Consider the following 22,501-nt stretch of genomic DNA (forward strand, 5'->3'; position numbering starts at 1 on the left):
CCAGTGAACACAAGTTATCATCAATCACTGATAACTTTCTGAACGCTTGGCGTCCAACCACTGGGACCCACACTGATCATCATCAGGGGAATTTCTGTTATGGATGGAGCAGATAGCTTAAATTTTAGCTGCATTTTTGTTCCCTTCTCTGGCTCAGTGCTGAACCTTTTGAAATTCAACAGACTTGCTTAAATTTTCCCAGGAATTTTGATTTACGGGAAATGTACAGTTAGTACTTTAAAGGCTCCAATTGCCCTGAAAAGACTTGAATGACACTCTAAGGTGTCCTAAGACCATGTCGAACCTCTTTAAAAATCTTTGACGCAAACACAATCTTAGTAATATCAAACTGATCTCAATGGCTGGTGAAAAACGGATGGTAACTGTTCTTCACACTGTGCTGTCACACGATATCTGCACAGTTTATTCAGTGTTTTATGTCTTATGGCTAAGCTTTGAGCTGTGACGTGATCACACTATCCAGATTCACCACAAATTGGCTGCTGCATTTCCTCTTCAATTTTTCCAGACTGTAATTGACCCTCTTCAATGCTTGTGCTATACTATCCATCAGAAATGAAAGCAGCACACCATGGAGACTTCAATTTGAGTGATGTTTATTAGCCCATCTGGCTATGTGCCCATACAGTGTGACGTTTCGGTCCAAAAGGGGTACGGACCTTTAGAAAAGTCCATACCCCTTTTGGACTGAAACGTCGCGCTGTATGGGCACATAGCCAGATGGGCTAATAAACATCAATCAAATTGAAGTCTCCATGGCGTGCTGCTTTCATTTCTGATGGATAGTTCTGAGGTTTGGTGTATGCTTGGAAGCGTGCACCCGCTTTTTTCCTTCTTTTGTGCTGCTTTTTCATTTTTTCATTGTGCTACACTATGTTATGTGATAGTTACGGGGGAAGCCATACCTGGCAGTGCAAGGTTTCATGTGATTCTTCTCTAGCTCTTACAATCTTCAGTGTACAAAATGGTGTATACAATTCATGCAACGGGAATAGCAAGTTGCTTGAATTCGATCATTCCATAGAACCCCTAAAAATGACTCACAAATTCAATTTGATTCTCATCAAATCGATTTACTCATCTCTATTGTGTGATTATTACGTCTACTCATCAATCATGTACTAAGTCCATGTTATGGAAGGTGATGCATGTGCAGAGATTGGAAAAGACTAGAGATGAGCATATTGATTCGCGGGGCTTCGATCCAGCGGCAGTGTAAGTGGTACCTGGTAGGTAGACTGAAAATATGTTACATTCTGGTGTCTCCTGTCATGGAATTTGATCTGGTGCAACATCATTTGTGCTGTATGACGCACAGGTGAAGTCATGCCAAAGCTGGCTAATCAAAAGCCACTCCGAGAATGTCGAAATTTAAGACATTTGCGGGCCTCCCATCTAGTCGCGAGGTACCATTGAACTGGCCACAGGACTGGAGATCCTCTCATCACTAGTAACGACCCAAAATTCTTAAATATGTGACCTTGAAAGTCTAAGTAGAGGAGTTGAGATCCAAATGAGTAAATATAGATGGTAGGAAATTATTATTTTTTGGTCCAATTTGTATTCTAGCAATTTTTGGTGCATTTTTTGTCTTTGGAGCTCCTCAACTTTAGATTTTGGAGTCTACTATAACTCCATCTTAGTAAATCCCAGACATGGCAGTATCACCAGATGAAGACCAAGTGAAAGATTTCGATGAAGTTTGCCTTCTCTTGACATGCTTGGCCACGAATCGTGGGCATAGTCTTGTTTTACTGAACAATTCCAACAAGTTATTCTTGAATTTGGCTCCAATGAAGGCATAAAGAATAGGGTTCAGGCAACAATGTAAGTAACATATGCAAGATGTGATGGATAACGCAAAGTCTATGTTACTTGTGACAGCGCAATCATTAATTATTTCAAGCAAGGTCAACATATCAAAAAAGGCTACAATATTGTATGGAGTCCAACACAAGAAAAAGGCCACCACGACTGCTATGATAAGCCTCATTGCCCTCTGTTTCTTAAACCCCTGAGATTTCAGCAGAGTAATTATGATGTGGGAGTAGCAGAACAGCATGAAAATTAGAGGCAGCAAGAAGACAAGGATTTGGAACAATATAGTCGTAGTTATCTTCCAGGACTTGGCATGACCCTCGGGATAGTAAGGGTCACAAGAAGAGAAATTGGTGCGAGACTCGAATGAGACGGTATAAAACAGGGCGTCCGGGATGCAAAAAATAAGACATAAAAACCATACGGCAAGGCAACTCCAATGTATGTGTTTCTTCTTGTTTTTCTTGTAGATCTGGACAGCATACACAATGGAGAGATAGCGGTCAATGCTGATACAGGCAAGGAGAAAAGTGCCTGCATAGAAGTTGATCTTGAAAAGTGACGCAACTATCTTACATAAGGCCTCTCCAAATATCCAACCTAGAGTTGTTTGTGCCGCCCAGAATGGTAACGTAGAAACCAGCAGCATATCTGCCAGTGCCAGGTGAACAATGAACACATCTGTACTTTGCATCTTCAGCTTGTTGGTCAACATCACCAATATGACCAGCCCATTGCCCAGCATCCCAGCTATGAACAGTATGCTGTAGAAGGTTGGCAAAAAAATTTGGTCAAAAATCTTGTTCTCTTCATGAAGACATATACCATAATCTTCACTATCGGAAACATCAGAGTATGGAAATGTGATGTTGTCATAGTAACCATTAGTCTAAGAGGAATACAAAACAATGATTAGAATACAGCAAAAGAACAGAACTATTATAAAACTTTATTACATAATGGCATGGCCCGAAGACCAATCTGATTGCATGTAATAGATCAATACCAATGATTTAACAATTTTTTTACTAGCTTCTAAAGCAGTGGTCTCCAACTTTTCTTACCTTAAAAGTGGGTATTAGGGACTTTGGTTATTCTTTCCTATGGGACAAAGAACTTACAGGTGGGTAGTTTTTGACTATCTGCCTCATCTGCATGGCACCGATCTCTGCCAGTTTAGAGCAGTCACGAACCACTCCTTCCAGCAATTCTTAGATTTCTGGTGAAGCATGACTGAGCAGCTTCTTCTCTTCTGTTGATAGGGCGTCACTGCCAATGGCATACCGATTGATAGCTGGCTCCCCGCTCTCTAACTGTGGGGAGCCAGAAAAGGATAATGGTGTGCACTCAAGGTCACTGAAAAGCGAGGTGCTGGTGGAATGGACTGTTATAGTCCCTGAAGTAAATATCAAAAATTCATTGCACACTGTAACAGAATATTTGCAACCATTAGTGAACGTTGATTGACAAAAAAACAAAAAAATGAATGCCAAGACAAATGGACATAGTCAATTCCAACACCCAGTTAATTGAAACACCCGACGTTTCAAGAGGAAGAGGAAGCTAGTGCAAATTCAAACTGAGAAGTCACTATGTTGATGCTGGCGCCAACAGAGGAAGCAGGGTGCGGGAACGATGCGGTGTATCTGACTGCCCCAGATCTCCATTATCCCCACTGGCCACCAATGATTGGCATCACTCATATCCTATATATGTCGGTAATTATTCCTCGGTTTATTCTCAATTATAAGCAGGGGACGCCAGGATACAAACAACCTTTTCAAGGTCATCTCTAGCGCAACATTCATCATTTATTGCAATGAAGCATCAACATATTGACTTTTTCTCAGCATGAATTTGCACTAGCTTCCTCTTCCTCTTGAAACAAAGCAACCCCATGACTAAGACTCGGGAGGGTCGAAACGTTGGGTGTTTCAATTAGCTGGTTGTTGGAATTGACTATGTCCATTTGTTTTGGCATTCATTTTTTTGTCTTTTGGCTAATAAACTTTCACTAATGGTTGCAAATATTCTATTAGAATGTGCGGTGAATATTTGATATTCAACTGCAGGGAGCCAGCAGTCAACATCAAACAGAAGAGAAGGTGCTGCCTTGTTGATTTTTGTGAAGTAAGATGAAGCAGCAGAGCCACCACCAGATATCATTGCCAGGTAGAATAGACAGGTAGTTGTCAACTATCTTCCTGTAAGTTCTTAGCCCCATAGGAGAAAATAACCAATGTTGTAAACCCTGAGAGATGGTCGCAAGCCACATCCAGTGCCCAGTGACACCCAGAGTCTACCAATACCGGTATAATGACGGCCAAAGCTTCCCCACAGAGAGTGCCCCAAGATCTTATATCCCCTCCCTTTCAGTTAATATGCTTATATCTGACCACCATCTACTCACTTTCTCATCCCTGACCTCCTCTCCTGGCACCCATGTCCAGCAACATGTGCACCCCCGCAGAAACCTTGCACACCTAGACACACACGTGCTCTCTGACTCTATTCTACCACTGGCATCCATATCCTCACTCCAAGACACAGACAGTGCCACTGCTTTCTACAATGCCACTCTTGCATCAGCTATTGACACGGTCGCCCCTCTCATTTATGGCAGCATGCAACGTACCAACAGACAACCCTTGCACAATAACACCACTAAAAAGGGCTGCAGAGTGGCATTGGAAGAAAACAAATTTGCAAGATGACTTCACTGCATTCAAATAGGCAACACTCGCTTTCAAATCTGCCCTCACCTCTGCTAAATAGGCCTACTTCACAACCCTCGTATCTTCCCTATCCTGCAATCCCAAACAGTTATTCAAAACTTTCAACTCCCTCCTCCGCCCACCACTGCCCTCTCCAACCTCCCTCATCTCTGCTGATGACTTTGCCACACACTTCAAAAATAAGATCGACCAAACAAGGTAAGTCTTCATTGTTCAACCACCACAACTCCTTTGTATACCAGACCAATGCCCAAACCCCATAATCTCCCTCTCCAACATCACTGAAGGGGAGCTTAATCGCCTCTTCTCCAAATCGCACCTCACAACCTGTGCACTTGACCCCATCCCACCTCCTCCCCAACCTCTTCACCACACTTATCCCATCCATAACCCACCTCTTCAACCCATCGCTAATATCCGGTACCTTCCCTTCTGCTTTTAAAAATGCCACAATCACGCCTATCCTTAAAAAGCCAACCCTCGACCCAAACGCTATGCCCAGCTATCGCCCAATATCACTGCTCCCATTCGCTTCCAAACTCCTGGAGCTGCACGTCCACGCTGAACTTTCCTCCCACATCTCATCTAACTTGCTCTTTGACAATCTGCAATCTGGTTTCCACCCCATCACTCCACTGAGACAGCCCTGATCAAAATTACTAACGACCTACTTACAACCAAAGCAAACGGACAATACTCTATACTCCTGCTTCTAGACCGGTCCTCTGCATTCGACACAGTTGACCACTGCCTCTCCTCCTTTGGCATCAAAGACCACGCCCTATCCTGGATCTCCTCATACCTTTCAAACTGCACATTCAGCATCTCCCACTCCCATACTAACTCCTCATCCCACCCTCTCTCTGTTGGAGTCCCCCAAGGCTCTGTTTTAGGACCCCTACTCTTCTCAATTTATACCCTTGGCCTGGGTCAACTCATAAAGTCCCATGGATTCCTGTACCTCCTTTATGCTGACGACACTCAGATCTACCTCTCTGGCCCAGACGTCATCTCTCTGTTGCCCAGAATCCCAGAGTGTCTATCAGCCATATCCTCCTTCTCCTCCTCTTGCTTCCTCAAGCTCAGTGTGGACAAATCTGAACTCATCATCTTTCCTCCATCTCACAGATCTTCCTTACCTGACCTATCTATCACAATTAATGACATCACGCTTTCTCCAGTATTGGAAGTCCGCTGCCTTGGAGTAACCCTTGACTCTGCTCTGTCCGTCAAACCGCACATCCAAGCTCTTTCTACATCCTGTTGCCTCCAGCTCAAAAATATTTCCAGAATCCGTCCTTTCCTCAACCCTCAATCTACTAAAATGCTTGTGCACGCCCTCATCATCTCCCGCCTCAACTACTGCAACATCCTTTTCTGTGGTCTTCCTGCTAACACCCTCACACCAATCCAGTCCATCCTTAACTCTGCTACCCGACTAGTTAATCTCTCTCCTCGCTACTCCTCCGCTTCTCCCCTCTGCAAATCTCTTCACTGGCTTCCATTCCCTCAGCATATCCAGTTCAAATTACTATTACTGACCTACAAGGCCATCTATAACCTGTCTCCTCCATATGTCTCTGAACTAATCTCCCATACCTTCCCTCACGTAACCTCCGGTCATCCCAAGACCTCCTTCTCTCCTCTATACTTATTCGTTCCTCACCCAACCGCCTCCAAGACTTCTCCCGAAGAGCCCCCATCCTCTGGAATTCTTTGCCCCAACATGTCTGACTATTAACCACATTCAGATCCGTCAAACGGAACCTGAAAACCCACCTCTTCAAGAAAGCCTACAGCCTGCAATGACCCCGCAGACTCCTCACCACTACCGGAGATATCACCTCAACCAACACCGGAACTGCTGCAACCCATCAACCTACTGTCTCCTTCCCCACCATCCTGTAGCATGTAAGCCCGAAAGGGCAGGGTCCGCTCTCTCCTCTGTATCAGTCTGTCATTGTTAGTTTGTTTACTGTAAGTGATATCTATAACTTTGTATGTAACCCCTTCTTATGTACAGCACCATGAAATCAATGGTGCTATATAAATAAATAATAATAATAATATCAATGGGTTCCCACTTCTGTAGTCTTGCACCAAGCACACTTGTCAAATGATAGCACCCAAATTCAAGCAGCTCCCTAAATGGCAGTATCATCCTATTTCTAGATTACCATTTTATTCCACCTCTGGTTACCTCCATAGAGTATACGCACATTTTGTATCTTATGGACAACCAGATTAATAAAGTCACAGTACTTTTGGAGGAACAGATCTGGTCTTTCTGAGGTCCTTTGATTTCTGTTTCGAATCCTGACAATGAGAACGCTGCTGGAAATGAAAGGGGTAGCCTAAAATGTAATCTGAGAGATGTACTGACCAAGAGCCAAACATGACCATATGGCAAGCTTTGAAGATCAAGATATTACTGAAAGGACCATTATTTGTCTTTCTTTTGTGGCTAAAAGTTGTCGGAAAGTTGCTTCCTCTTCTCTAAAGTTGTATGGATTGTATTGTCGTGGGCTTCAGTTGTACTGAAATTCTAACGTAAAGAATATTTCACCTTCAGATTTCAAGTTTCAATCCCGAATTATGCTGATTGAGGACTACAGCCTTTATTATACTCCAGAGCTGCATTCTCAAGTCTGTAAAGTTATAAATGTCTATTTGACTGACCAGTTTTGTGCAACAAAAGCAGTGTGCTGACGGTCAGCATTGCCTAAAGATGGACACAAAGTACAGTGCTCAACAAAGTCTTTGCTTGTTCTTAATCATGAGACGACTCTTGGTGGTTGCAGCTCACTTATGGTATAAAGCCTAGTGGTCAGGTTCAGGCAGGGGCACGAACTGGGGTATAACACAGGATGTAACTCAGGATCAGTAATGTAATGTATGTACACAGTGACTGTACCAGCAGAATAGTGAGTGCAGCTCTGGAGTATAATACAGGATGTAACTCAGGATCAGTACAGGATAAGTAATGTAATGTATGTACACAGTGACTGCACCAGCAGAATAGTGAGTGCAACTCTGGAGTATAATGCAGGATGTAACTCAGGATCAGTAAGGCAATGTATGTACACAGTGACTGCACCAGCAGAATAGTGAGTGCAGCTCTGGAGGATACTGCAATCTGTAACTTAAGATCAATTTAGGATAAACCTTGAAATGCATTTACAAAGTAGACCAAAACCAGGACGTAACTGAGGGTCTGTGCAAGCTAAGTAATGTAAGCAAATATAAGAAGGTTATGCCCAATCCAAGGGCATAAGAAGTGTTTGGTGTATGCCCAATCCACGAGCAGTATGTATTAGGCACTGGTTCTATGATCTGAGCCAGGTATGTTTGATTCTGAGACATGGCAACATTGCCGTCGCAGCCCAGGTCAAAAAGAAGATTAGTCGAACTGGCCAGTCTTGGGTGGCTTCCCCTGCCCGCTAACCTTGAGTGACAGGTCTCTCCCTGCATGTCTGTATAGCTAGAGAACGCTGGAGAGAATTGGGTGGAGAGATGTCACCGGGTCTGAAATCAATCATCCAGTGTCTGATCCATCCTGTCCGTCTATCTAACAATTATCATCTATCTATTAAACATGATTTGCCCGCTTTGCATCACTCCACAATATTCCATACTGTACTAAACTGTTCTAACTAAAGATTTAGAAAAACATGAACCGATCCCATAAATGCTTCATTTTCAAGAATTAGTCGTGATTAGTAATAAGAATATAGAAAGACATTTTCAAATGTTAGGAAACTTTAAAACTGATTGTGAAAGAAAACACCATGCTAACACCTCTGAAATGATAAACCCAAGAGAGATGATAACTGTCATAAAGACACATTTTGTCTTTGACAACTTAATTGTTTGTTACGAATAATAACTTTGAATTCTACATTAAAAGCACCAAAAATGACTAAATTCTAAATGTCACAATTCTTGTATTAAATTTCTAGAATTCTAAGTTAAATTGATTCAATTTTATTGTAAATATTGACTCAATTCAAAAGTAAAATAATTGAATTCTACCAATTTTTTGTGTTAATTTTACTACGTACTTAATTATATTGTAAATCGAATTAATTGAATAATAGATAAACTTAACAGAATTCTGTTGTTAGTTCCTGAATTATATTCATTTTGAAAAATGTTGCAGTTAAATTTACTAAATTCTCTTGTACAAATGATTGAATTATTTTATTACATTTCTTGATTTCTATTGCTGAGAAGAATGAATTCTTTTTGCTAATTATTTTGCTCTATTTCCAAAATTCAATTGTTGTGCAATCAAAAATGAAAATATTCTTTACTTACCATATCGAAGCTATAGGACATGTTAAGCAGAAGCCCTTGTTTCAGTTTTGGTCAGCTCAACACAACATGGTTTTGTGAAATGTAATGCATAGTCAGAAACATAAGATATGTGACGGGGAGGTGGGATGTAGAATATAAGCACGTGCCTTCTGTCTGTGCCCACAAGCATACATCATCACATAGTAGAAAATACATGAGTCTAATATGTCAATCTGTATCAAGCTGTTGAAAAAAAAAATAACTCCCAGTACGTCCTGCATTGGGATTTAAGTGGATTTGCAATGGTTCGAGAGCTTCAGGTTTGAAATCAGTGAGGCATCTATAGGAAGTGTAGAGGTGGCATTTACGTCCAGTCCCCAACATTTTCCGCCATATTGCCATACCCCAATATTATCAGTGGCACATAGGTTCAGGTTACACCTCTGTTTGACAGCATTATGGTATGTCTCCAAGGGGCGTAAACCCTGCGCTTTGGATGCAGCGGATACCCCGATCCGCCCAAAGCGCCGCCCCCTGTTGCGGTGATTCCGGATGTGTTCATTGAACACATGCAGAATCACCGCATCGTATTCATAGACTGTGCTATTTATCTTGCGGAGACGGAGCGTTTCCACAAGATAACATAGTGAAGACGGGATTTCATTAAATCCCCTCCACTGTGCTGTAACATCTGGACGCTGGGGATTGGACGCTGCGGCTGTACGCAGCGTCCAATCCGCAGCAAATACCGACCAAATCCTTAACATGGAAACATACCCCTACTCTATTGGTCTAATGAAGGACATAAAGAAACTTGTGCCTACAGCAAACAACGGGGACGATGCTTACAGCAAAGGTTCCCATGCCATTTCATGTAAGAAAGGTCACAATATTCCTTAGCTAAAATTTAAACAAGTAAACTGGAGACATACTGTGCCACCACTTTTATACAGGTCACAGGTTAACACATGCCATTAACATACTGGAAACATGCCACATTTGCCACTAATGGATTGGACAAATGATGCACATGGTTCTCACACATCAGACACATGATACACATACCACTAACACACTGGACACGTACCACAAATTCCACAGATAAACTGGAGAAATACTGCATTTTGTATAGTTAATGAGATAGTAGTTGTCTGTGAATAATACAAAAATTAAATGATAGGGAGAGAAAGCAGTGGCAGAGTTGTCAAAAGCTGCCGACTCTGTAAGAATTAATCAGGCTGTTATACTGTATAATTTCTGGCTGAATTATGTTACACTATTTTCATTCTTGAAACACTATAAACCAGTAAGGCAGTTTGTCATTCCTTGGTACTTTTTTTACTAGCAAAGAAAATTTAATGAAATCAGAAGAACAACGGACACAGGACTGGCTGCACCAGGACCAGGAGAACAGGCACAGGTACCGCAGATGCATTTTCAGGATTAGGATACCGCTGCAGCGCTCACGGGAGCAACACAAACTATACTAGGTTAATGGGAACACAAGAATAAATATAACAGACTAGGGATGGGGGACCTGGCAACATACAGTTGCACACACCAACACCGCTAAGACTAAGCTATAAGGGTTTCTCAGGCACCTACCCAATGAGCAGGGTGCCTTTTATACAAGATGCCTTTCAGGAAAACATTTTAACTAAACGCCTCCCAGCTGTTAGATGGGGGCATTTTACCATGTGCGCACATTGCTCCTTTAAGAGCAAGGGAGCCCACGCTGCCGGAGCACAGAGCAGTGACCACAGGGGAGGCGGAAACTCCCAAAGACTCTGCTGCGGCCGATGAGTAAGCCAGTGTCACCACATGGTGGAAGGAGGGGACTGTGCGGAGGCGCTGGCAGACGTAACAGTACCTCCTCCCTTTATGCCCCCTCTTGTTCAAGCCCTTGAGGACTTCCTGCAGAGAAGATGGAACCAGACTTTTTTCTTCCTGAACTACCATGACCATTCATCAGGACCACTTTCTCTCCAAGCCACTGGAAGGAAGGTTATATCTCCCATCTTGTTCTTGGCTAGGAATCATGCCTCTCACTGGCTGGACATCCTCAGAATAGAACAGAGCGGATTTGGAAACGGGGACCTCTACTTGCTGAGTCTCTTTGAATCTGGCAGGAATAGCTGTCCCCTTGGAGGAAACGAAAATGGATTGGGACTCCTTCTTCTGGTCAGTAGATAGTAGAGACTCGGAAGATGCTTCTGCCTTGATGTTATCATTCTGTGACCACCCGGAAGTAGAAGATACCTTCTCAGGGTCAATCTTTACATTGGTCTCACCCAGGATACGCCCATCAGAAGGCAGATATTTAGAAAACAGGCTACTGGAACCTCCACCTGCTGGAGAAAATAGCAACACTGGTGACTCAACTGGAAGCACAGGAACAAGTCAATTTTAAATAGTAAACCTGTTCCTGTGTGTTAAAGTGATATTCACAGAATCTGTACCTAGGCGCATCCAACTTCAAATAGCAGAATGGGCAATCCTATTCCAGTCTGCTGAAACTACATTTCCCAAAAGCACTTACTTCTCAGCATTGCAGTCCTCTCCCTCTTCTGTGTGCTCTTTACTGACCCACCTCAAAAAATATCATCAAACTAATGCAAGCGTGAAACTCATTTTATGCTTATCTGCACTCTTTGTTCCTGTGCATTGACTGACCTATTTTACCTTTGGACATCTACATCAGTACGGGTGGGATTTTACATAATTAGCTGGTTCTAGCAGAGTTTAACCCTCCTTCAGTCCTCCAACACAGTAGTGCAGAATTGTGTTTTCTGCCTGCTGATGACAGGTCAGCTCTATTGATGCATATAGCAGAACATAATCATCTACAGTATGCATCAATAGAGTAGCATTTTCAGTTTTAGATCACAGGATCTCTCACCAGTAGGTAACAAACACAGCTCAGCTAATCTAGTATACAGCCCATTACTCAACATATATTTCCAGCCCCTTTATGCGGAGCCCCATCCTGCAGTACATCACATCTTTCAGCCCCCTCCTGTAGTATATATCTCCTCTCAGCCTGTGCTCAGTCCATCCTGCAGATTATGTTCAAATCAGACCCTTCTGCCGTACATCTTTCCTCTCATACCCTTGTATACAGCTCCTTCTTCCAGTACAGAATGCATTTCACTGCCCTGTATATAGTGCCCCATCCTGCTTGCAGCAAGAGAAGGGGTAAAGAATAGACACAAAGGACCGGATGGCTGGCTGTAGGGATGGGAAAACAAGTGAATGCTGAGGTGAATATATATTCTCACTTTTCTACATCCTACATTTCTTTTGCTTAGGAGTCTGTAGAGTAGAACATTCAATTTGCATTGAATAAGTTTGTTGAAAAATGAATTTCTTGTAAAAATCAACATGATTTGCCAAATTCAAATCTCGGCAGATCCGCTCATATCTATTGACTACTATAAATGGCATCCATATTCTGAAGATAGTGCTCGGAATAACTACAACTGTTAATAAGTTTTGTTATTCACAGTTTTTTGTCTCTGAGGCTGGTTTCACACTTGCGTTTTTTTGCGCTGTATTTTAGCGCTAAAAAACGCATGCGTTTTTTTCCTATATTTTGCATGGCATGCACTTATGTGCGCATACATATGCGTTTGTATGCGTTTTTACGCGCATGCGTTTTTTTGTGGTGTGCGCTCGGGCGCACAAAATGCATCCTGTTGCATTTTTTGGGCGTCCGACTTGCCTCAAAAAAACGCATGGGCGCGCAATGCGTTTTTTTTACAGCAAGACACCCATTATAAGTCTATGGGTGTGCATATGTGCGCATTGGCATGCTCATGTATGCGTTTTTTGCGCATGCGTTTTTTTGTTGACCATTAGTTAGACAATGGAATTTAGGGGTTTGGGTTAGAGTTAGGGTTAGTTAAGGGGGTTTAGGGTTAGGGTTAGAGTTTGGGTTAGGGTTAGTATGGTTTGGTTAAGGGTTAGGGTTAGTTAGGGTTTAGGGTTAGGGTTTGGGTTAGGGTTAGTAGAGTTTGGTTAAGGGTTAGGGTTAGTATGGTTTGGTTAAGGGTTAGGGTCAGGGTTAGGGTTTGGTTTGGTTAAGGATTAGGGTTAGGGTCAGGGTTAGGGTCAGGGTTAGGGTTAGTAAAGTCATGGTTTGGGTTAGTGTGAGGGGCCAACTAATGTTGGAAAAAAATGCAAACGCGGTAAAAACGCACTAAAAACGCATACAGACGCATAAAAACGCTGCGTTTTTTCATGCATGCTCATAAAAATGCTTGAAAAAACGCAGCATGTGTATGCGTTTGTATGCGTTTTTTTGCGGGAAAAATGCGCTGCAAAACAAAGCAAGTGTGAAAGTAGCCTGACTTCTGCTTTCATACTGAGTCTGTTTAGCGCCTTACGCTTTGTACACTCTAGATCAGTGATGGCGAACCTTTGTGAGACCGAATGCCCAAACTACAACCTAAAGCCCAATTAATTATGATGAAGTGCCAACACGTGCCAAATGCCCCATCATGATCCCTTTGATGTAGAAATATGCCCCATCATGATCCCCTTCATGTAGAAATATGCCCCATCATGATCCCCTTCATGTAGAAATGCCCCATCATGATCCCCTTCATGTAGAAATATGCCCCATCATGATCCCCTTCAAGCAGAAATGCCCCATCATGATCCCCTTCATGCAGAAATATGTCCCATCATGGTCCTCTTCATGCAGAAATATGCCCCATCATGATCCCTTTCATGCAGAAATATGCCCCATCATGATCCCCTTGATGTAGAAATATGCCCCATCATGATCCCCTTCATGTAGAAATATGCCCCATCATGATCCCCTTTAAGCAGAAATGCCCCATCATGATCCCCTTCATGTAGAAATATGCCCCATCAAGATCCCCTTCAAGCAGAAATGCCCCATCATGATCCCCTTCATGCAGAAATATGTCCCATCATGGTCCTCTTCATGCAGAAATATGCCCCATCATGATCCCTTTCATGCAGAAATATGCCCCATCATGATCCCCTTGATGTAGAAATATGCCCCATCATGATCCCCTTCATGTAGAAATATGCCCCATCATGATCCCCTTTAAGCAGAAATGCCCCATCATGATCCCCTTCATGTAGAAATATGCCCCATCAAGATCCCCTTCAAGCAGAAATGCCCCATCATGATCCCCTTCATGCAGAAATATGCCCCATCATGATCCCTTTCATGCAGAAATATGCCCCATCATGATCCCCTTCATGTAGAAATATGCCCCATCATGATCCTCTTCATGTAGAAATATGCCCAATCACAATCCCCTTCATGCAGAAATATGCCCCATCATGATCCCCTTCAAGCAGAAATGCCCCATCATGATCCCCTTCATGCAGAAATATGCCCCATCATGATCCCCTTCATGCAGAAATATGCCCCATCATGATCCCTTTCATACAGAAATATGCCCCATCATGATCCCCTTCATGTAGAAATTGCCCATTCCACCACCTCTATCATTGTCCCTCTCCTCATCACCCCATTATTGTCCCTCTCCCCATCACCCCCATCACTGGCCCTCTCCCCCATCACTGGCCCTCTCCCCATCACTGGCCATCTCCCCATCAATGGCCCTGTCCCCATCACTCCCATCATTGGCCCTCTCCCCCCATCATTGACAAACACACACACACACCACACCACAGCGGCCACACACACCACAGCGGCCACACACACACACACAAACACCACAGTGGCCACACACACCACAGCGGCCACACACACACACAAACACCACAGCGGCCACACACACACCACAGCGGCCACACAGATACACTCAGACACACACAACAGCCGCCACACACACCACAGCGGCCACACACACACACACACACCACAGCGGCCACACAGATACACACAGACACACACAGCAGCAGCACCACACACACACCACAGCGGCCACACACACCACAGCGGCCACACAGATACACACAGACACACACAGCAGCAGCCACACACACACACCACAGCGGCCACACACACCACAGTGGCCACACAGACACACAAAACAGCGGCCACACATACACCACAGCGACCACACAGAGACACACACACAACAGCGGCAAAACACACACCACAGCGGCCACACACACACACCACAGCGGCCACACACACACACAACGGCCACACACACACACACCACAGCGGCCACACATACACCACAGCAGCCACACAGACACACACACAACAGCGGCCACACACACACCACAGCGGCCGCGGGCTACACTCACTTCTCCGAGCGCCGGCAGCTTCCTTCCTCTCACACATCGAGAGGCACGGCCGCGGCTGGATGGCATCATCATTCAGCTCCGCGGCCAAGCTGCTCAATGTGTGAGAGCCTGAGAGGCTGGAAGCTGCAGCTCCGGATCAGTGAGGCGTGCCATAGGTTCGCCATCACTGTTATAGATCAATGATCTCCAACACGTCAACTCGTGGCACTCTGGTTGTTGCAAAACTTTAATATTCAACTTGCAGAGATTACGTCAGGAGCTGCAATTTTTTTAATAGCTTGAGAGTTAAATATTGTGGATTATACTTAAAATAAAGTAATAGAAAGTGTTACCACAACTGTGTCACAGTGGGAACAATGTGGTTTGTCAGATGCTATGTGCTGCAGGTTCACAGGCTGCAAAGAGTGCCGACTGGTGTTCTCTGGAGGCCACAATCTTGGCACAAACGGCTTCAAGATGGATGAGTTGGGTGCACCTCAACACAACATCCAAACTCTCTAAAATAGCCGAAGAACTGGATACAATCAAAACATCTTTATGAATTTGCCTCCCCTCCCCTAAATCCTTACATAAAAGTCAAGAAGTCACCCTTTCTGATAAACAGACATGTAATGACTGACTCAGCTCTCCTGATCTACATAACTCACACTTCTAACGTCTCTTTTTATTTGAAATAAACTCTGGAGGTAGATTGTTAGGAAGATCTATATCGGCCCATAGATCTTAACATCTGTGACATTCGTGGTTTGTGGAACCGCTGTGCCACGGACCGCGGAGAGCCTGGAGGGGCATGACTAAGTGATCACCTGACTATTCACTAGAGCCTCTGATGGTGAGATTAGACTTGTCTCCCGATGAATTCCAGGTACCGCCCCAGGGCAATCCAACGGTCGTGCAGCAGCTGGACTTGAAGAACAGGCTGGATGGAGCAGCAGGCGGAGCTTGTATCAGAGTGAAGCAGACAGGGTTTGTGTCAGAGACAGAGTTTGCGTCAGAGTGCAGCTAGCAGGATTTTCTTCAGAGTGCAGCAGTCAGAATTGGCTTCTGAGTGCAGCAAGCAGGATTTGCTTCAGAGTGCAGCAAGCAGGATTTGTATTTAGAGTACAGCAGGCAGGATTTGTACTTAGAGTACAGCAGGCAGGATTTGTAGTTACCGAATACAGCAGGCAGGACCTGCACTTGTATGCGACCTTACACAACATAGACTATATCAAGAAGGTTGCTCAGGCAAGTGCACGCACTGGCCCTTCAAGAGGGCGGGAGCACGCGCGCATGAGCCCTCAGAACATGGCCAGAGGACCGACTGGAAGTGCTGCTGAGAGCATGCGGAGCATGAGGAGAGGGACCAACTGCAGCTCGGGTAAGTGGACTGAAACGCTGGGAAACCGGCGTGGTGCTAACAACATCTCATTTACATATTAAGAAAAACATGGATTTCTCTGGAATATGACAACGGATCTCAGATATCAAGGTATCATTTTATTCAGCTTCCTATGACCTACATACCCGTATAGACGGCTTAGGAGGGTTGATCCTACTGAAAGATTCCCTTTAAGACAAAGATGCCTATGCATTCTCAACTCTACATGTGTTCCAGGTATGTTGTCATTCTAAACCCACAAGGTCAGGCAGATGGAAGTGGATGGAGCAGAGCCTAAGGCAGGCAGTCATAATATTAAATTGTTGTGATTAATATTTTATAGATCAAAAACAACTGTCGTAGATACAATTACATGTAGGTTACCAAAATGTCAACCGGTTCACATGGCACACACTCTTTACAGTTCCAGACTGTTGATATGACTTGAGTTGAACGTTGCATCACAAAAGGATTTACGGCCATATACAGTACTCGGCTAAATCTCATCGACATCTTGATGGTCCCTTTGGCGTCTTCTTTGGCAGTTCAGTTTCCAGTGAACAATGCACAGGTCAGACTAAGCCTCGCGACTGGAAGCCCAGTCTATCTCGAAGAGGCACTGAGGGTCGTACGGGGAACAGCGAGAGTCGTAAATGAGTGGTGGGGATGAAAATTGAATTTCCCAGTAAAATCGACACAATTTGGAAAATGTTATTCTCATCAGATCCTTCTTAGATGCGGGAGCAGCACTTTGGGCATATTTACAATTCATATCTACAATCTTTCCTGAAACAACCGGCAGCCTCAAGAACGAAGAGAAGACTCCTTGGTCTCCAGGGAAAGTTGTAGATCCACCACACAGACACACGGCTGATACCACTGAAGTGGTGTTCCCTCTCATGCTTAGCGGGGAGTACAAATGATGACCAACCCATAAATTATTAAATAAGTAATAACTACGACACTAGTGAGCATTGGGTGGCATTGTTTTTTTTTTTTTTTTTTTTTTGTTTTTGCTTATTTCTAGGTCCTCACCAGTTAGAAGAAGTCACTGGGAAGAAACAGAAGTAGTTAATATGCAGTTGACTCACTATCAAGAAGTGAAAGAAACACAAACTTTATGTGATCCGGCAATTTCATCTAAAGGGGAAACACATCCAAAATGATCATATGACATGTCACCAATGATATGAGAGAGGTCCATGGTCATCACAGTGCTGCAAGAGGAATCACATCCTTTAGCACTTTACAGGTATTTCTGTTACTAGAAATCTAACCAGGAAGAATAGTTAAAGGGATTGTCCTGGATTACACCTGACTACATTATTATTATTGTTTGTAATTATTGCACCATTTATTCCATGGCCCTCTACATGTGAAAAGGGGCATACATAACAAAAAACACAATAATCTCGAACAGTACATGGCTACAAAAATTAGCGCCACCACTGCTCCCAGGATAAGTATGATATTGCAACCTAATTCCATTAAATTTAAATGAGCTGAGCTGCACAACGCATGGACATGGAAGAAAGCGGACATTTTATTTTCTAATTCGGTACAACTTATTGAACACTGCAGAGAACTCTAGGAACCAGCATAATTCCAAATACAGAATTTTTCTAGAGCTAAACCACTTCCCTAACCCTGCTCAAAGAAATAGTGCTCACAGTAAAGCCCCATAATGATCCAACACAATTAATACCCCTTTTTTAAGGCCTGATGCAGTATGATGCCCCTGCAAAGCCCTTACACACAGTATGATGCCTCACGGCTGCCCCAACATATATTGATGCCCCCACAGTACCTCCCACACAGTATAATGCCATTCAACATTATGATTTCCCAATAGTGCCTCCCTTACACATTAGAAATCCCCACTGGTCACCCCACACAATAATGCCCTCCATACAGAATAATGCTGAAACAGTATCTTCCCTCACAGTATGATGCCCCCCACACAAATGTCGATGCCCCCACAATATCTCCCACATAGTACAATGCCGCCATACATTATTAAGAACAGTGCCCCTTACACATTGTGAAGCCCCACTGGTCATCCCCACACAATAATGTCCTCCACACAGAATAATGCTGAAACAGTGTCTTCTCACACAGTATGATGCCCCCCACACACATATCGATGCCCCCACAATACCTCACACACAGTATAATGCTGCCATATATTATTATTTCTTAACAATGCCCCCTTACACATTATGAAGCTCCACGGGTCACCCCCACAGTATGATGCCCCCTACACATATTGATGCTACCACAGTACCTCCCACACAGTATAGTGACCACAAACATTATGATCTTCAAACAATACCTCCTTTACACATTATAAAACCCCACAGGGAACCATACACAATAATGCCCTCCACACAGAATAATGCTGCAACAGGATCGTCTCACGCAGTATGATGCCCCAACACATATTGATGTCCCCACAGTATAGTGCCCACAAACATTATGATTTTCCAACAAGGCCTCCCTTACACATTATAAAGCCCCACTGGGTGCCCCCACACAATAACGTCTTCTTACCTAATATGATGCCCACAGTGCCCCTTCCTCACATATGATGCCCAGTAACTACACCTTGGTGGCAAATAAAAAAATACTCTCCTGGCCCAATTTCCAGTTTTCCACTATGTCTGTGGCCCAGCACAGCAGACACAAGATAGTGGCGTCAACACGCCTCCTGCAATGAGCCCCAGTCCACACTGGTGAATGGTGGAATCTGGAGCTGAAGCTCCAGACTCCACCATTCTATTCAACTGTATCTGCATCCTGAAGATGCAAAGTTGAAAATAGGGCATGGTGCCGATCTTGTGGTACTGCTGTCCAAACACAGGACTTTCCTGATAGATCCTTGATGGTTGGGAGGCATGGTGACCCGTGATGTCCCTCGTTGGTCTATATGGTGGCGGTAATGATGAGGTAAGGCTGGTTTCACATTTGCGTTTTTTAGCGCTGGAAAAAAACGCATACGTGCGCATGCGATTTTTCCCCTATATTTAACATGGGTGCGCATACCTGCGCGCTTGTAAGCGCATGTATGCGATTTTCATGCGCTGCGTTTTTTTGGGGTGTGCGTTGGTATTTTCCAGACGCAGCATGTTGCATTTTTTGGCCCTGGAAAAAATCGCATGCGCACGTATGCGCACGTTTTGCGCTAAAAATGGCCATTATAGCCTATGGATGCGCATACGTGCGCACTGGCATGCGCAGGTATGCGTTTTTTTAGCGCTGCGTTTTTTGGGTGGTGTCCACTTTTTATCCTAGTTAGAATCTTCTAAAGTCAAAAAAAAAAAGGCTATATAAAGGAGGTGCCTGCCAAAACTCTGCCACTACTACACTGACAGATTGAAGAGCAGACAGTCAACCAAGAACCCATTATATCAGCGAAGAATGTGAGTACATTACATTATATGCCTGTCCTTTTAAATTATGTATGTACTAATGATTTTTATTATTTTTACATGCAGTATGTCTTCAGAATCCGAGTATTCCCCATCGCGGCAGGAATTGGCGCAAGCAGACCGTGAGGTGATTATTTTTGTGCATCTGGTAAGTATATCTGCTGCTTCTCCAAATCTCTTACGTTTTTTTCAACTTTCTTAAGACATCGTCATCATCATCTGCGGACGGGACTAGTGAGGGCGAAGAGCAGGAGCAGCGAAGCCAAGTCCCGGTGGTGATACGGAATGTAAGTATCAAATGATTTGTAATGTTCTTTATTTTTTATCTTCTATTTTTACTCTTTTTTTGTTTCTTTTTTTGTAACTTTTTATTCAATTTAAATTTGATTATTCTAATGAATGTGTTTTGTCTAGGTTCCACAACGGGATGAAGACGTCTACCTGGATAATGAGCAGCTCATCAGCCTGGTCCAGGAGCGTTCGCCGTTGTGGGACAGCCGTGACCGGCTGTACAAGGACAATGTGGTGACCCGGCGGCTATGGAATGAGGTGGCCGCAGCGTTGATGGATGGCTGGGACAGCGCCACAGCATCCTCCAAAAAGGCGTTTAGTGAGTATTTCCCTGCTCTGTATTGTGCCGCAGTGACTGTTGTCCTTGACGGCACTGTTGGGTTTCGTGCTAGGCGTATTCTAGCAGGAAACCCAACAGTGTCATCGGGGTCTACAGTGACTGCTTTGAGTATTGTATTGCTACATTGTGCCGCAGTGACTGTTGTCCTTGACGGCACTGTTGGGTTTCGTGCTAGGTGTATTCTAGCAGGAAACCCAACAGTGTCATCGGGGTCTACAGTGACTGCTTTGAGTATTGTATTGCTACATTGTGCCGCAGTGACTGTTGTCCTTGATGGCACTGTTGGGTTTCGTGCTAGGCGTATTCTAGCAGGAAACCCAACAGTGTCATCGGGGTCTACAGTGACTGCTTTGAGTATTGTATTGCTACATTGTGCTGCAGTGACTGTTGTCCTTGACGGCACTGTTGGGTTTCGTGCTAGGCGTATTCTAGCAGGAAACCCAACAGTGTCATCGGGGTCTACAGTGACTGCTTTGAGTATTGTATTGCTACATTGTGCCGCAGTGACTGTTGTCCTTGACGGCACTGTTGGGTTTCGTGCTAGGCGTATTCTAGCAGGAAACCCAACAGTGTCATCGGGGTCTACAGTGACTGCTTTGAGTATTGTATTGCTACATTGTGCCGCAGTGACTGTTGTCCTTGACGGCACTGTTGGGTTTCGTGCTAGGTGTATTCTAGCAGGAAACCCAACAGTGTCATCGGGGTCTACAGTGACTGCTTTGAGTATTGTATTGCTACATTGTGCCGCAGTGACTGTTGTCCTTGACGGCACTGTTTTTTTTTATCAACAGTGGACAAAGTCCGAACACGTTGGCGTTCGATCAAGGACCGCTTCAACAGTGATGTTTGTGCTGAGGGCCAGGTTCGCAGTGGATCTGCGTCAAGGACCAGAACTAGATACCGTCACTATCACGCGTTGCAGTTCCTAAGACCGGTCCTTGCCACAAGATCGTAAGTATTATACATTTTGGGTTTTTATTTTTATTAATCTGTGTTTTTCTAATCCACAGCTGATGCTTCTTGTAAAGGCATGGTAGTAATGATTTTACTTTCTTCCACAGCACCTGGAGCAGCACCCTGCAACCTGGCCCTGGAGCGGTCCTTCCTCGGACGTCCTCTGACCCGTCCCAGCCATCCGACAGCCAGGAAGCACCTTGCAGGTCAACCACACACACAGCTGGTGACCAGGAAGCTGGGCCATCAGGTGTTCCCCTGTCCCAGGTCTCTGCCACTGGTTATGCGGGCACTACCCGCCAGCGGCAGAGGGCCTTGGACAGCAATGTCTTGCCCGAGTTTATGCATTTGAGCGAGACATTTAATTCCAGCCTCAAGTCACTGTCCGACAGAGTTGAAAGCGGTTTTGCACTCATGGAACGTGGTTTTAACCACTTTGAACACCGCTTCAATTCTGTAGAACAGCGCCTTGACCGTCTGGAGGCCGACCTCAACAGACCAGCACACCATTTTTTTAGTAAGATTGAAAAGGGCATGGCGGAACACCTTAGTCCTGATCAACAGCTGAATGTGCTGCAGGCCTGCAACAATGCTTTCTTGCAGGCTATGCAGCATAATCGGTACGGTCAGCAGTCAGTGGTGTCCTTTCCACCTGTGCCACCATTGACTCGCTTCACCTCACTACCTACTTGTGCTGCATACCACTGCACGGACACCTCTATTCAAAGCCAGGACACCCACCGTTACACCACCACAAGTCTGAGTGCAGCTGGTCACTTCACCGACACCACCATGGCAAGCGCTGCTCCTGTCTGGAGCACCACCGCCAATCCCATGCATGCGTGGAGCTCAGCCACCACTAGGCAAACATGGAACAGCCCTGCCACTACAACAACATGTAGTAGCCCTGCCACCACCACTCTGCAAACCTGGACCATCACTGCCGCCACCAGTCCTCCTGCAAGGACGAGCACTGACAACGAAGAGCAGCAGCAGC

The 22,501-nt window shown here is 44.5% G+C and overlaps 1 protein-coding gene across 1 annotated transcript; it reads right to left on the reverse strand.

Moving 5' to 3' along the window:
• Window positions 1–733: 733 nt before the first annotated feature.
• Window positions 734–8,977, reverse strand: LOC141085449 (C-X-C chemokine receptor type 3-like). The gene is made up of 2 exons (XM_073570815.1): window positions 8,892–8,977; window positions 734–2,728 (listed from the first exon to the last, which is right to left on the reverse strand). Exons 1-2 carry the CDS (start codon window positions 8,910–8,912, stop codon window positions 1,661–1,663), a joined length of 1,089 nt encoding a protein of 362 aa, XP_073426916.1. The 5' UTR covers window positions 8,913–8,977; the 3' UTR covers window positions 734–1,660.
• Between the last annotated feature and the right edge of the window lie 13,524 nt (window positions 8,978–22,501).

This window comes from Dendrobates tinctorius, unplaced genomic scaffold (assembly GCF_039654945.1).
Source record: "Dendrobates tinctorius isolate UK_male_01 unplaced genomic scaffold, ASM3965494v1 ptg000028l, whole genome shotgun sequence".
NCBI classification, from domain to species: domain Eukaryota; kingdom Metazoa; phylum Chordata; class Amphibia; order Anura; family Dendrobatidae; genus Dendrobates; species Dendrobates tinctorius.